Source organism: Balaenoptera acutorostrata, chromosome 9, assembly GCF_949987535.1.
Source record: "Balaenoptera acutorostrata chromosome 9, mBalAcu1.1, whole genome shotgun sequence".
Classification (NCBI taxonomy): domain Eukaryota; kingdom Metazoa; phylum Chordata; class Mammalia; order Artiodactyla; family Balaenopteridae; genus Balaenoptera; species Balaenoptera acutorostrata.
In genome coordinates, this window is record NC_080072.1 from 13,752,385 (window position 1) to 13,765,919 (window position 13,535).

At 41.4% G+C, this 13,535-nt stretch overlaps 3 protein-coding genes across 3 annotated transcripts in view; all 3 read left to right on the forward strand.

Moving 5' to 3' along the window:
• The first annotated feature begins 4,183 nt into the window (after positions 1 to 4,183).
• LOC103005833 (eukaryotic translation initiation factor 4E-like) lies at positions 4,184 to 5,509 on the forward strand. Its single transcript, XM_057553454.1, has one exon. The coding sequence runs from the start codon at positions 4,193 to 4,195 to the stop codon at positions 4,745 to 4,747; it is 555 nt and encodes a 184-aa protein (XP_057409437.1). The 5' UTR covers positions 4,184 to 4,192; the 3' UTR covers positions 4,748 to 5,509.
• Positions 5,510 to 7,422: 1,913 nt separating this feature from the next.
• On the forward strand, positions 7,423 to 8,867 carry LOC103017538 (acetyl-CoA acetyltransferase, mitochondrial-like). The gene is given in 2 exon segments (XM_057553453.1): positions 7,423 to 7,785; positions 7,788 to 8,867. Coding segments are annotated over 2 exon segments (1,281 nt in total). The 5' UTR covers positions 7,423 to 7,448; the 3' UTR covers positions 8,732 to 8,867.
• Positions 8,868 to 11,205: 2,338 nt separating this feature from the next.
• The window catches only part of NUP160 (nucleoporin 160), a 61,625-nt gene continuing 59,295 nt past the window's right edge, over positions 11,206 to 13,535 (forward strand). Inside the window, exons 1-2 of the mRNA XM_057553452.1 lie at positions 11,206 to 11,348; positions 11,618 to 11,729. Of these exons, the coding sequence (XP_057409435.1) occupies positions 11,249 to 11,348; positions 11,618 to 11,729 (212 nt within the window). The 5' untranslated portion in view covers positions 11,206 to 11,248. The remainder of the gene's footprint in view (positions 11,349 to 11,617; positions 11,730 to 13,535) is intronic.

Genomic DNA, 13,535 nt, shown 5'->3' on the forward strand with positions numbered 1-13,535 from the left:
CCTATAAACATCTGTCGGCACCTGCACCAAATTGAAACTTGGCAGACAAAATGAGGAAGGGGTAATACTTCTTAAAACTCTATTTTTATGCTTTGAAGCTTTTTTCTCTTTGAAGGAATAGAACAAGAGAAAGAGTTAGAGAACTCACAGGAGGAGATGAAAGGAGAAAAGAATTAAACAGATGGCAAAATCTCCCAATTGTTATTAATTGCCATCATTGTTTTGCTGAGGAAGATGCACAGACATTACCCATGATGAAAGAAGTGACAGCCCTGAGGTTTTAAGAAAGGACAGAATGAGAATGGAGCATTTGAAGTGGGTGCGACGTCGCAAGAATCTAGATTCAAAGGAGAATCTATACTTAAAAACCAGAATCGCTAGATTCTTAATTGTATTGTGTACTTTTACATGAAAACGCAGCTCTGGGTTTTGTGTACATGCAAGTAAAACTGTTTACTGGATCAGCTTTGATCTTGGTCTTTAAGCTCAATATTAATTATATTTTATTGAGATGACTTAACTGTCCCTGTTAAGCCCGCCTACATGTCTGGTTCCTTGTTGATACCTCCAATTCCACCATTAGAGTTCCACTTCTTTGAATTAGATGGTAAATTGATTACTTATCACATGTTAATTCCAGTCAACTGATAGCAGCTGTCTGAATCACTGTGTTGAAAGGATATTGAGGTAGGAAAGGACTCCCACAACTGATTAGCAAGATGAGCAAGGGAGGAAAGAGTGACAATGCTCTGTGGATTAAGGGAATGTGTGTTGCAGTACCCATACCTCTGGGAAGGGCAATTTATTAAGCTTTTCTATCACTGGCATCTCAGCGTGAATTCATCTCAGATCATTTCCAGTGCTGGTTTCAATAGGTATAGCACATATAGAAGCAAAATTCAGGATATATGGTTCAAGCAAGGACTTTCTTTTCTGATTTTGTGAATTAAGTACATGCAAGCTCTTACAAAGATATAAAAATAACATTTACGTAAACATGTAATGAATCACAACATATTGAAATTTATGGGAAATATTATAGGAAAGGTGAAAAAAATCCAAGGCATATGGTCCCCACGGATGAGTCCAAAGCACAGGAAAATCAGGTCTGGGTGGGAACCCTGGGCTTTCAGGGGCCATCAGAGGACCCTGCTTTCTGAAGTCATGGTGGTTTTCTAAGCCGGTGGAAAGAATCATGAAAAGGGAAGTGAAATGTCACCGACACACTTTGCTTATTCCACAATTTTGCTTTTTAAAGAAACTTCTCCTGATGGGCTCTGCTCTGGGGGTTTCCTGGGGAGAATTTCAAAATTCTAGACAGAATGTTGGGGCAATTATTAAGAACCTACAATGTCATCCTGGCTTCCGCATGAGTTACCAACCCTACAGTGATGTCTTCTCTGTTTCAACAAGGCCCAGGCATATTAAGGTTCTCTATACTGCGGTCGGATCAAACTTTCAAAAAAATTTTTTTAACTATTTACAAAGTTTGGTTTGAGATTCAATAAAATTCTTATAGCAAATCTACAACAAGAATGTCTAATAGAGTACTTTAAGCACTGAGTTGTAAGGAAAGACATTTAAGTAAATCTAAACTCTTCAGTAAGAAAGGGAAAGCTCTCGCAAAAGGTCCCCAGCCTTCTCAAAACCACTCCTCACCCCAGTTCTCTCCATGCTTCTAAGACTTTTTGCCTGGAATGCTCTTTCTCCTTTTGGTACATATCTCTTTTATATTAATTAACATATTTTACTGTTATCTGTATTTCTCCTTTGTCTCTCTGTTAAACTGGCAGAGTCCCAAAAGCAGAGAGTGTGAAAGTTTTATTCTGTCCACAAATACTACTTCATGAGCACTGAGGAAGTGCTGGTCACAATGCTAGGCACCAGTGATACAACAGAAAACGAGGCAGATAAGACCCCTGACTGTACAGAGCCTATATCCTGAGGGATCTTTCTAACCCCAGTGACTAGCACGTGGTAGCCGTGCAATCAAGACTGCAAGAATAAATGAAGAATAAATGAAGCTCCTGCCAGGAATTTGAATTTAATCGCTATGATTAACACAGCAACACATAGGTGAATGGCAATTAAAAAAAAAAAAAAAAAGAACAGAAATAGAAAATCTCAAGTCATTTGCATTGTGGTTATATCCCAAGTCATTTCTGCTATCACTAACAGCTATTATTGAAAGTAACTGTCCAAACAGCAGGAAACCACATTCCTAGAACCCAAGTAGATTTCGTAAAAAATATTCAATGTGAAATAATGCTAATTTCAATTAAAGAAATTATTACCTAAAAATTAACTAAGATCCTTATAAATGTAAGGCATGAATATGACTTCTTACAATACTCCTTGAATTCACCATGTCTAGAACACGGACATGAAGGTCAAAGAATGCTTTGTAGTCAGGAAAACACTAAGCAGTAATCGTTTTTTTTTCCAATTGTAGAATCTTTTATTAATAAAATGTAGTAAATTAACCTTAGTGAATTTTCCCATACCTTAGTAAACCCAAACATGCTTCTGTACAAACACGAAATCCCCATACTCGCCAAAACAAAATGAAAAATCTGGGTATTTTTAACATACGGGGAAAATGACAATAAAGCAATGTTTCCCCAATTTTTTCCCATAGAACAATGGTCCAATGAGTTGTTCCTTGAAAAGAGCATAGAGTCTGGGAAACACATCACACATAAGGCCCAACTGGAGCTTTACAAAGCACACTATCATATTAATGTCTCTGAAAAGTTCTGCAGTAAAGAAATGTGTTGAATTTCATTTATCATCATTTCCCATGCTTATTTCAACCACTGATTTCTTCTTTTAAGGAATAGCTATTCAGTTAGTTTAGGAAAATCTGCTTTAAAGTTCAATTTACAATACCCTTCACTTATACTTAGTGGTGATCTAGCAAACCAAGACACTCTCAAGGCAAACCAAGACAACAGTGTCAAGCAATAAAAATATTTTTCCTATGAAAGTATCTGTAAATAAAACTTGCTGCACAAACAATAATCTTGGTAACATTCTGCATTATGTTTCTAAATGAAGTCACCCCCTAACCACTAGATGGCAATATAATTCCACTTATGTTACAACCATACCATGCTAGTATATTAATAGTTCAAAGGGTAATTGAGTGTTCTAAGAATGTATATGCGCATTTACTCATCTTTAGTCACTCTTTCAAACACTTATTAGGAACTTTTAAGTTCTGAAAGCTCTGATGGATGTTGAAAATAAGAGGAGGAATGAGACAGCTAACTGTCAAAAACTGTAATTCCTGGATTCCTGGGAAACGAAGATGCCCCATCAATTTACCAACCACTTTTTTTGTGGGCCCCTCCAATGTGCTGCAGCCTTTGAATGGGCAAAACTGCTCTGGGGTCATTTGCACGCGGAAGGGAAGGGAACGCTGGCTCTCTCCTTTTCGTGCACACTCCGTGAGAGCAGTTTCAGTGCAGCACTTGGGGCCCCTCAATGCTTCATAGAATTTGTAATGAACTTGGTCTCTTTTTCATTATAGTCCCTCATTCTGCCTCCACAGGCCTCAGAGTTAAGTCCAGTGGGAGTGGGGAAGAAGATAAACCATACTGTACTCAGAATGATCCCTCCACTACAGCTAAGTCCTATGGCATCAGACTGTAACAGGTTCCTTCTCCCCTAAAGCAAAATTGTTTCCCAAGACTCTTTTCAGTCCTCTTGCAAATAGGCTTGAAGAGCAAGAAGTGAGAGACAGTGAAAAGGTGATAGGAACCGTGGATTGTAGGTGGAATGGAGGGATTGCATTGCGAGAGTTGGTGTCCTATTAGGAGTGAGCTGGAAAAACAGTGGAGAGCAGTCAGAATACAGGAGTGAAACAGAGAATGACAGTGAAGGGTTGTGGTCACCGGTAATAACAAGAAATAATAACAGAAGTGCTTAACAAATGTTGACTACTAAGGGAAAAAACACCTTTCCCCCGGAAAATTACAATTTTCTCCCCAAATCGATCATCTACTCTGCCCTAAATACGGGTAAAGCCGCAATATCTTCCAAACATCCAGATGACAAATAGAAGAAAAGGCAAATGCCTTTCACATATGCATGTGAGCAGCATTTAGGTAATGCCAGCAGGTAGCAGCATCAATGTTTAATTGAATACATTATGATTCATTATACAAGAATACATGGAGATCGATCTAAGATGGCGACTGTGGAACCGGAAACCACCCCTACTCCTAATCCCCCACCTACAGAAGAAGAGAAAACAGAGTCTAATCAGGAGGTTGCTAACCCAGAACACTATATTAAACATCCTTTACAGAACAGATGGGCACTCTGGTTTTTTAAAAATGATAAAAGCAAAACTTGGCAAGCAAACCTTCGGCTGATCTCTAAGTTTGATACTGTTGAAGACTTTTGGGCTCTGTACAACCATATCCAGTTGTCTAGTAATTTAATGCCTGGCTGTGACTACTCACTTTTTAAGGATGGTATTGAGCCTATGTGGGAAGATGAGAAAAACAAACGAGGAGGACGATGGCTAATTACATTGACCAAACAGCAGAGACGAAGTGACCTCGATCGCTTTTGGCTAGAGACACTGCTGTGCCTTATTGGGGAATCTTTTGATGACTACAGTGATGATGTATGTGGAGCTGTGGTTAATATTAGAGCTAAAGGTGATAAAATAGCAATATGGACTACTGAATATGAAAACAGAGAAGCTGTTACATATATAGGGAGGGTATACAAGTAAAGGTTAGGACTTCCTCCAAAGATAGTGATTGGTTATCAGTCCCATGCAGACACAGCTACTAAGAGCGGCTCCACCACTAAAAATAGGTTTGTTGTTTTAAGAAGACACCTTCTGAGTATTCTCATAGGAGACTGCGTCAAGCAATCGAGATTTGGGAGCTGAACCAAAGCCTCTTCAAAAGCAGAGTGGACTGCATTTAAATTTGATTTCCATCTAAATGTTGCTAAGATATAAGAGAAGTCTCATTCGCCTGTGTCTTGTACTTCTGTGTTCATCTTTTTTTTTTTTTTTAATTTTGGCTAGAGTGTCCACTATCCCAATCAAAGAATTACAGTACACATCGTCCCCAGAATCCATAAATGTGTTCCTGGCCCACTCTGTAATAGCTTAAAAGAATTAACGACTACACACACATCTGACCCATCTACAATATTAAAGAAAAGAATTTGCATTTCTATACCTTACAAGAGAACGATTCTGTTTATGTTCCATTGTATGCAGGAGCATATTTTGCTGGTTTGAAAGAGTATGATGCATACAGTTTTCTAACAATTTTCTTTGTTTCTTTTTACAGCATTGTCTGTGCTGTACTCTTGCTGATGGCTGCTAGATTTTAATTTATTTGTTTCCCTAGTTGATAACATTAGTGATTCTGATTTCAGTTTTTCATTTGTTTTGCTTTTGTTTTTCTCCTCATGTAACATTGGTGAAGGATCCAGGAATATGACACAAAGGTGGAATAAACATTAATTTTGTGCATTCTTTGGTAATTTTTTTGTTTTTTTGTAACTACAAAGCTTTGCTACAAATTTATGCATTTCATTCAAATCAGTGATCTATGTTTGTGTGATTTCCTAAACATAATTGTGGATTATAAAAAATGTAACATCATAATTACATTCCTAATTAGAATTAGTATGTCTGTTTTTGTATCTTTATGCTGTATTTTAACACTTTGTTATACTTAGGTTATTTTGCTTTGGTTAAAAAATGGCTCAAGTAGAAAAGCAGTCCCATTCATATTAAGACAGTGTACAAAACTGTAAATAAAATGTGTACAGTGAATTGTCTTTAAAAAAAAAAAAAAAAGAATACATGAATCAGTAGATGCAGAAAACGCTTTTGACAAAATTCAACACCCATTTATGATAAAAACTCCCCCAGAAAATGGGCAGAGAAGGAACCTACCTCAACATAATAAAGGCCATATATGACAAATCCACAGGAAGCATCATACTCAATGGTGAAAAACTGAAAGCATTTCCACTAAGATCAGGAACAAGACAAGGATGTCCACTCTTGCCACTCTTATTCAACATAGTTTTGGAAGTCTGAGCCACAGCAATCAGAGAAGAAAAGGAAATAAAAGGAATACAAATTAGAAAAGAAGAAGTAAAGCTGTCACTGTTTGCAGATGACATGATACTATACATAGAAAATCATAAAGATGCCACCAGAAAACTACTAGAGGGCTTCCCTGGTGGCTCAGTGGTTGGGAATCCGCCTGCCAATGCAGGGGACACGGGTTCAAGCCCTGGTCTGGGGGGATCCCACGTGCCATGGAGCAACTAAGCCCATGCGCCACAACTACTGAGCCCCTGCGCCACAACTACTGAAGCCCGCGTGCCTAGAGCCTGTGCTCCGCAACAAGAGAAGCCACCTAAGTGAGAAGCCACCTCAGTGAGAAGCCCGTGCACCACAGTGAAGACCCAACGCAGCCAAAAATAAATAAATTAAATAAATTTAAAAAAAAAAAGAAAACTACTAGAACTAACCAATGAATTTGGTACAGTTGCAGGATACAAAATTAATGCACAGAAATCTCTTGCATTCCTATACACTAATAACGAAAGATCAGAAAGAGAAATTAAGGAAACACTCCCATTTACCATTGCAACAGAAAGAATAAAATACCCGGGAATAAACCTGCCTAAGGACAAAAAAGACTTGTACTCAGAAAACTATAAAACACTGATGAAAGAAATCAAAGATAACATAAACAGATGGAAAAATATACCATGTTCTTGGACTGGAAGAATCAATACTGTGAAAATGACTATACTACCCAAAGCAATCTACAGATTCAATACAATCCCTATCAAACTACCGATGGCATTCTTCACAGAATTAGAACAAAAAATTTTACAATTCATAAGGAAACATGAAAGACCCCAAATAGTCAAAGCAATCTTGAGAAAGGAAAACAGAGCTGGAGGAATCAGGCTCCCTGACTTCAGACTATGCTACAAAGCTACAGTAATCAAGACAGTATGGTACTGGCACAAATACAGAAATAGAGATCAATGGTACAGGATAGAATGCCCAGAGATAAACTCATGCACATATGGTCACCTTATCTTTGACAAAGGAGGCAAGAATATACAATGGAGAAAAGACAGCCTCTTCAATAAGTGGTGATGGGAAAACTAGACAGCTACATGTAAAAGAATGAAATTAGAACACTCCCTAACACCATACACAAAAATAAACTCAAATGGATTAAAGACCTAAATGTAAGGTCAGACACTATAAAACTCTTAGAGGAAAACATGGAAAAACATCTTAGACATAAACCACAGCAAGATCTTTTTTGACCCACCTCCTAGAGTAATGGTAATAAAAACAAAAATAAACAAGTTGGACCTAATTAAACTTAAAAGCTGCTCTCCGCTGGTAACTGTCCACTCCGCGCTCGGCCACCATGGCTGTGCTGGCGGCCCTTCTGCGTGTTGGCGCCCACAGGCACAGTCCCCTGCTTCGGAGGCGGATGCAGGAAATAAGATATGTGGAACAAAGTTATGTATCAAAACCCACTTTGAATGAAGTGGTCATAGTAAGTTCTGCAAGAACACCCATTGGATCCTTTCTAGGCAGCCTTTCCTCTCTGCCAGCCACTAAACTTGGTTCCATTGCAATTCAGGAAGCCACTGAAAAGGCAGGGATTCCAAAAGAAGAAGTGAAAGAAGCATACATGGGTAATGTTCTACAAGGAGGTGAAGGACAAGCCCCTACAAGGCAAGCAGTACTGGGTGCAGGCTTAGGCTTTCTACTCCATGTACCACTGTAAACAAAGTTTGTGCCTCAGGAATGAAAGCCATCATGATGGCCTCTCAGAATCTTATGTGTGGACATCAGGATGTGATGGTGGCAGGTGGGATGGAGAGCATGTCCAATGTTCCCTACGTAATGAACAGAGGAGCAACACCATATGGTGGTATAAAGCTTGAAGATTTGATTGTAAAAGATGGGCTAACTGATGTCTACAATAAAATTCATATGGGCAACTGTGCTGAAAATACTGCAGAGAAGCTGAATATTGCACGAGATGAACAGGATACTTATGCTATTAACTCCTATACCAGAAGTAAAGCAGCATGGGAAGCTGGAAAATTTGGAAATGAAGTTGTTCCTGTCACAATTACAGTAAAAGGTAAACCAGATGTAGTGGTGAAAGAAGATGAAGAATATAAACGTGTTGATTTCAGCAGAGTTCCAAAGCTGAAGACGGTTTTCCAAAAAGAAAATGGTACAGTAACAGCTGCCAATGCCAGCACACTGAATGATGGAGCAGCTGCTGTGGTTCTGATGACTGCAGATGCAGCCAAGAGGCTCAGTGTTAAACCACTGGCAAGAATAGCAGCATTTGTTGATGCTGCTGTAGAACCTATTGATTTTCCAGTTGCACCTGCATATGCTGTACTTAAGGTTCTTAAAGATGCAGGATTGAAAAAAGAAGATATTACAATGTGGGAAATAAATGAAGCCTTTAGTGGGGTCGTACTAGCAAACATTAAAATGCTAGAGATTGATCCCCAAAAAGTGAATGTCAATGGAGGAGCTGTTTCTCTTGGACATCCGATTGGGATGTCTGGAGCCAGGATTGTCGTCCATTTGGCTCATGCCTTGAAGCAAGGAGAATATGGTCTTGCCAGTATTTGCAATGGAGGAGGAGGTGCTTCTGCCATGCTGATCCAAAAGCTGTAGACAACTTCTGTTGTCTAAGGCAACAACCCTATGTAGCCAGAAAGGCCTGCTGTAATCAGGGTGACTGATTACCCTGGGTCAGCTTGTATGAAAATAATGTTTCACTTTTTATTATTTTCAACTCTTTTTAAAAAAATAAGATAGGGATTTCCTTGGTGGCGCAGTGGTTAAGAATCTGCCTGCCAATGCAGAGGACATGGGTTCGATCCCTGATCCAGGAAGATCCCACATGCCGGGGAGCATCTCAGCCCGTGCACCACAACTACTGAAGCCGGCGCACCTAGAGTCCGTGCTCCGCAACGAGAAGCCTGCGCACCACAAGGAAGAGTAGCCCCCGCTCACAACTAGAGAAAACCTGTGCGCAGCAACGAAGACCCAACGCAGCCAAAAATAAATAAATAAATTTATTAAAAAAAAAAAAAGATAAAAAATCAAATCCCAAAACAAAAACAAAAACAAAAAAACTTAAAAGCTTTTGCACAGCAAAGGAAACCATAAACAAGACCAAAAGACAACCCTCAGAATGGGAGAAAATGTTTGCAAATGAAGCAACTGACAAAGGATTAATCTCCAAAATACACAAACAGCTCATGGAGCTCAATATCAAAAAAAACAAACAGTCAAATTAAAAAATGGGCAGAAGACCTAAACAGACATTTCACCAAGGAAGACATACAGATGGCCAAGAAGCACATGAAAAGATGCTCAACATCACTAATTATTAGAGAAATGCAAATCAAAACTACAATGAGGTTTCACCTCACACCAGTCAGACTGGCCATTATCAAAAAATCTAGAAACAATAAATGCTGGAAAGGGTGTGGTGAAAAGGGAACCCTCTTGCACTGTTGGTGGGAATGTAAATTGATACAACCACTATGGAAAACAGTATGGAAGGAACTTCCCTGCTTGGCACAGTGGTTAAGAATCCGCCTGCCAATGCAGGGGACACGGGTTCGAGCCCTGTTCCGGGAAGATCCCACATGCCGCAGAGCAACTAAGCCCATGCGCCACAACTACTGAGCCTGCTCTCTAGAGCCTGCGTGCCGCAACTACTGAAGCCCGTGCACCTAGAGCCCATGCTCCGCAACAAGAAAGCCACCGCAATGAGAAGCGTGCGCACCGCAACAAAGAGTAGACCCTGCTCGCCGCAACTAGAGAAAGCCCGCGCACAGCAACAAAGACGCAACGCAGCCAAAAATAAATTTAAAAAAAAAATCAGTATGGAGTTTCCTTAAAAAACTAAAAATAGAACTACCACATGACCCAGCAATCCCACTACTGGGCATATACCCTGAGAAAACCATAATTAAAAAAAAGTCATGTACCACAATGTTCATTGCAGCACTATTTACAATAGCCAGGACATGGAACCTAAGTGTCCTAAGCAACCTAAGTGTCCATCAACAGATGAATGGATAAAGAATATGTGGCACATATATACAATGGAATATTACTCAGCCATAAAAAGAAACGAAATTGAGTTATTTGTAGTGAGGTGGATGGACCTAGAGTCTGTCATACAGAGTGAAGTAAGTCAGAAAGAGAAAAACAAATACTGTATGCTAACGCACATATATGGAATCTAAAAAAAAAAAGTGAACCTAGTTGCAGGGCAGGACTAAAGAAGTAGACATAGAGAATGGACTTGAAGACACCAGGTGTGAGGGGGAAGCTGGGGCAAAGTGAGAGTAGCATCAACATATATACACTACCACACGTAAAACAGATGGCTAGTGGGAAGCAGCAGCATAGCACAAGGAGATCAGCTTGGTGCTTTGTGACCACCTAGACGGGTGGGATAGGGAGGGTGGGAGGGAAAGGAGACGCAAGAGGCAGGGGATATGGGGACACATGTATGCATATGGCTGATTCACTTTGGTGTACAACAGAAACACAGTATTGTGAAGCAATTATACTCCAAAAAAATCTATTAAAAAAAACACGAATACAGTCTCTTGAAAACATTCCAGCACAAAAGGTCCCTCTGCCCTTCACTCCCTCTCCCCACTATCCCTACGGTCGCTGAAGAGTGAAGAAAAGGAGACAGGGTGGAGATTCACTGACTGACACAGCGACGCAGGGAGAGGTGACCGCAAGCTAGGAATCCAGCAGAGGGCGCCCATCTGCTGGGCCTCCCCGGACCTCGACCCTCGCGGGAGACTGGGCGCCGCTGCCCGGGCCGGCATTTTTTAAATGGAAACAAACCCGGCCCCGCCCCCTGCCCTGAAGCCGCCAGGAAAATGGCGCCGCACCTTGGGGCTTCCTAGCAGGCCACGCAAAGGTTCCCGCAGGTAGAGTCTGCAGGCTTCCCCTACCCGCTTCTCATCTGGCTTCCTCCCTGCCCACCCTGTCTCCAACTAACTCGGTGGGAGCCTCACAACGCACGGTCGGACCCGCGCTTGACCTCTGCCGGCTTCTTCACCGGTCCGCATCTCCGCCCGCTCCGCCCCCGGAAGTGACGACATCCGCCGCGTCCTGCTGGTGTCCCGTCGGGCCTCGCGGTGGCGCGGGAAGATGGCGGCAGCGGGAGCCATGGAACGGAGCTTCGTGGAGCTCAGCGGAGCTGAGCGCGAAAGGCCGAGGCACTTTCGGGAGTTCACAGTTTGCTGCATTGGTACGGCAGAATCCCAGTAGGGCGCGATCCGATCCTTCGCCTCTGGCTTCTCCCCTGGATCCCTAAATCTCTGATCCCCCGTTCATCCTTCTGAGCCCACATGCCTATAGCCCCGGAATCAGAGCTTCTTTAGTGTCCTACTTCTTCGTCTTTTCTTCCCATTCTTTTTGTATGGATTTTCAGTCCGTCACCCTCTGCTTTCTCAGCACCCTCAGTGCGTGTCATTCCCAGAGAACCACCTGTGCACTCTGACCCCTTTCATTTTGCAGGAAGTGCAAATGCCGTGGCCGGAGCCGTGAAATACGGTGAGAGCGCGGGAGGCTTCTATTATGTGGAAAGTGGCAAGTTGTTCTCCGTCACCAGAAACAGGTTCATTCATTGGTAAGTGCTGTGTTTGTCAAACCCCCTGGAAGGTCGGGTTGTTCGGCGGCTGCATTTTCGCGGCTGTTCTCAAGGTGTCATTCATTCTCCGAATTGGTTATCGACAGGAAAAGAGAAAGACTGTTTTCTATTCATATGTGAATCAGTGGAAAATTAAGGAGACCCAGAGTTCTAGAAGAGGTACCCTCCCAGGCAGCACTAAAAGCAGAAGAAACGTAGCTTAGGGGTTAAAGCCCCAAAGACCAGTTTTAAACATGAAACCATTATGTTTTTATAGTGCTTTACAGCTTCTTTCATTCTACAAATATGTTTGAGCCTTTATATGTCAGGCACTGCTAGGTGTGCTGGGGGTGAAGTGAGGAACAAAACCAGTCACCATTTTCATCATGCAAGATGTAGCAGTGTAAGAATAGATGTGGACCCACCTTTTATGGGGCAGTTTTGAGAAGGGGGAAGACATTATATAGCTAATGAACACATTTATAAATACGAATTTTTCATACTTGCCTTGGGGGAAAAGTATAGGGGCTTTGAGGGGCTAATGGGAGTACCAAATATTATTGGTGGTGCTGGGAAACCCTAAAGCAAGTCACATTTAAACTGAGATCTGAAAGATGAAAGGTTAGTTAGGCAAGGAGTTGAGGGAGAGAGCAGTTCAGCAAGTGGGATCACCGTGCACAAAATCCATGAGGTGGAAAGAACTTGACAGGTTTGAGGAACTGACTAAAGGTCTGTGTGGCTTAGGTGCAAATGGGCAAAATAGAAAATGATGTGAGAGATGCTAAGACTAGGGAGGTAGGCAGGACTCAGATCAGGAAGGACCCTCAGGTCCTTTTTAAGGATTTTGGATTTTATCCTGAGTACACTGAGCAATCATTGATGGGTTTTAATGGATTACTAAAATGATCAAAATCACATTTTAAAATAATCAGTCTACTTTGTGGAAAGTAGATTTGGGTTGGATGGGTACAATACAAAAGAACAACTTGCTTATATGATGGACCAAGTAAGATGTTAGTGACTCAGTTGTGGGAGTGGCTAGGAAAAGAGAAATACATGGATTCAAGATACACTTAGAAGTTAGCTTCATTTGGACCTGGAGATAGATTAAATATGGGGTGAGGGGTGGTAAGGGAAAAGGAGGGAGCAAGGACAAGTCCCTGTTTTCTAGTGTGACTAACCAAGTATTGGGTGGAGGGGTTACCATCTAACGAGATACAGAAGATGGGTTTTGGAGAGATGTAAATAATTCTTTTAGAGGTACTATTGAAGTATCTGTGTAGTAGCTCTTTGGCAATGTCAAGTAGGCATTGAAATTTATAGGCTCAGAAGGAAGACCTGTGTTAAAGATGCATATCTCATTTATATAAGAAATATTTATGAGGGAATTCCCTGGCGGTCCAGTGGCTAGGACTCGGCACTTTCACTGCCGTGGGCCCAAGTCCAATCCCTGGTCAGGGAACTAAGATCCCACAAGCTGCTCAGCGTGGCCAAAAAAAAAAAGAAATATTTTTGAGTGCCTAATATGTTCCAGTCAACGTTTAGGGACTGAGGACATAGCAGGGAGAAAAGCAGGCAGTCCCTGCTCTTGTGGAGGGAGCAGATCAGCAACAATAACCAAAAATACCGAGTAAATATAATTCGTCAGGTAATAATTGGAAGAGAGAACAGGGAAGAGGGATGGGGAATTATTATTTTTAATATTTCACACAAGGTAGTCTGGCAAGACCCAGTGATAACTTGACACTTGAGCAGAGGAAGTAAGGATAACTGAGGGATGAGATTTCAGGTAGAGCCTTCCAAGAA

Excerpts from the sequence above, each read along its gene's own strand:
- LOC103005833 (XM_057553454.1), top strand. The coding sequence starts at position 4,193 with ATGGCGACTGTGGAACCGGAAACCACCCCTACTCCTAATCCCCCACCT.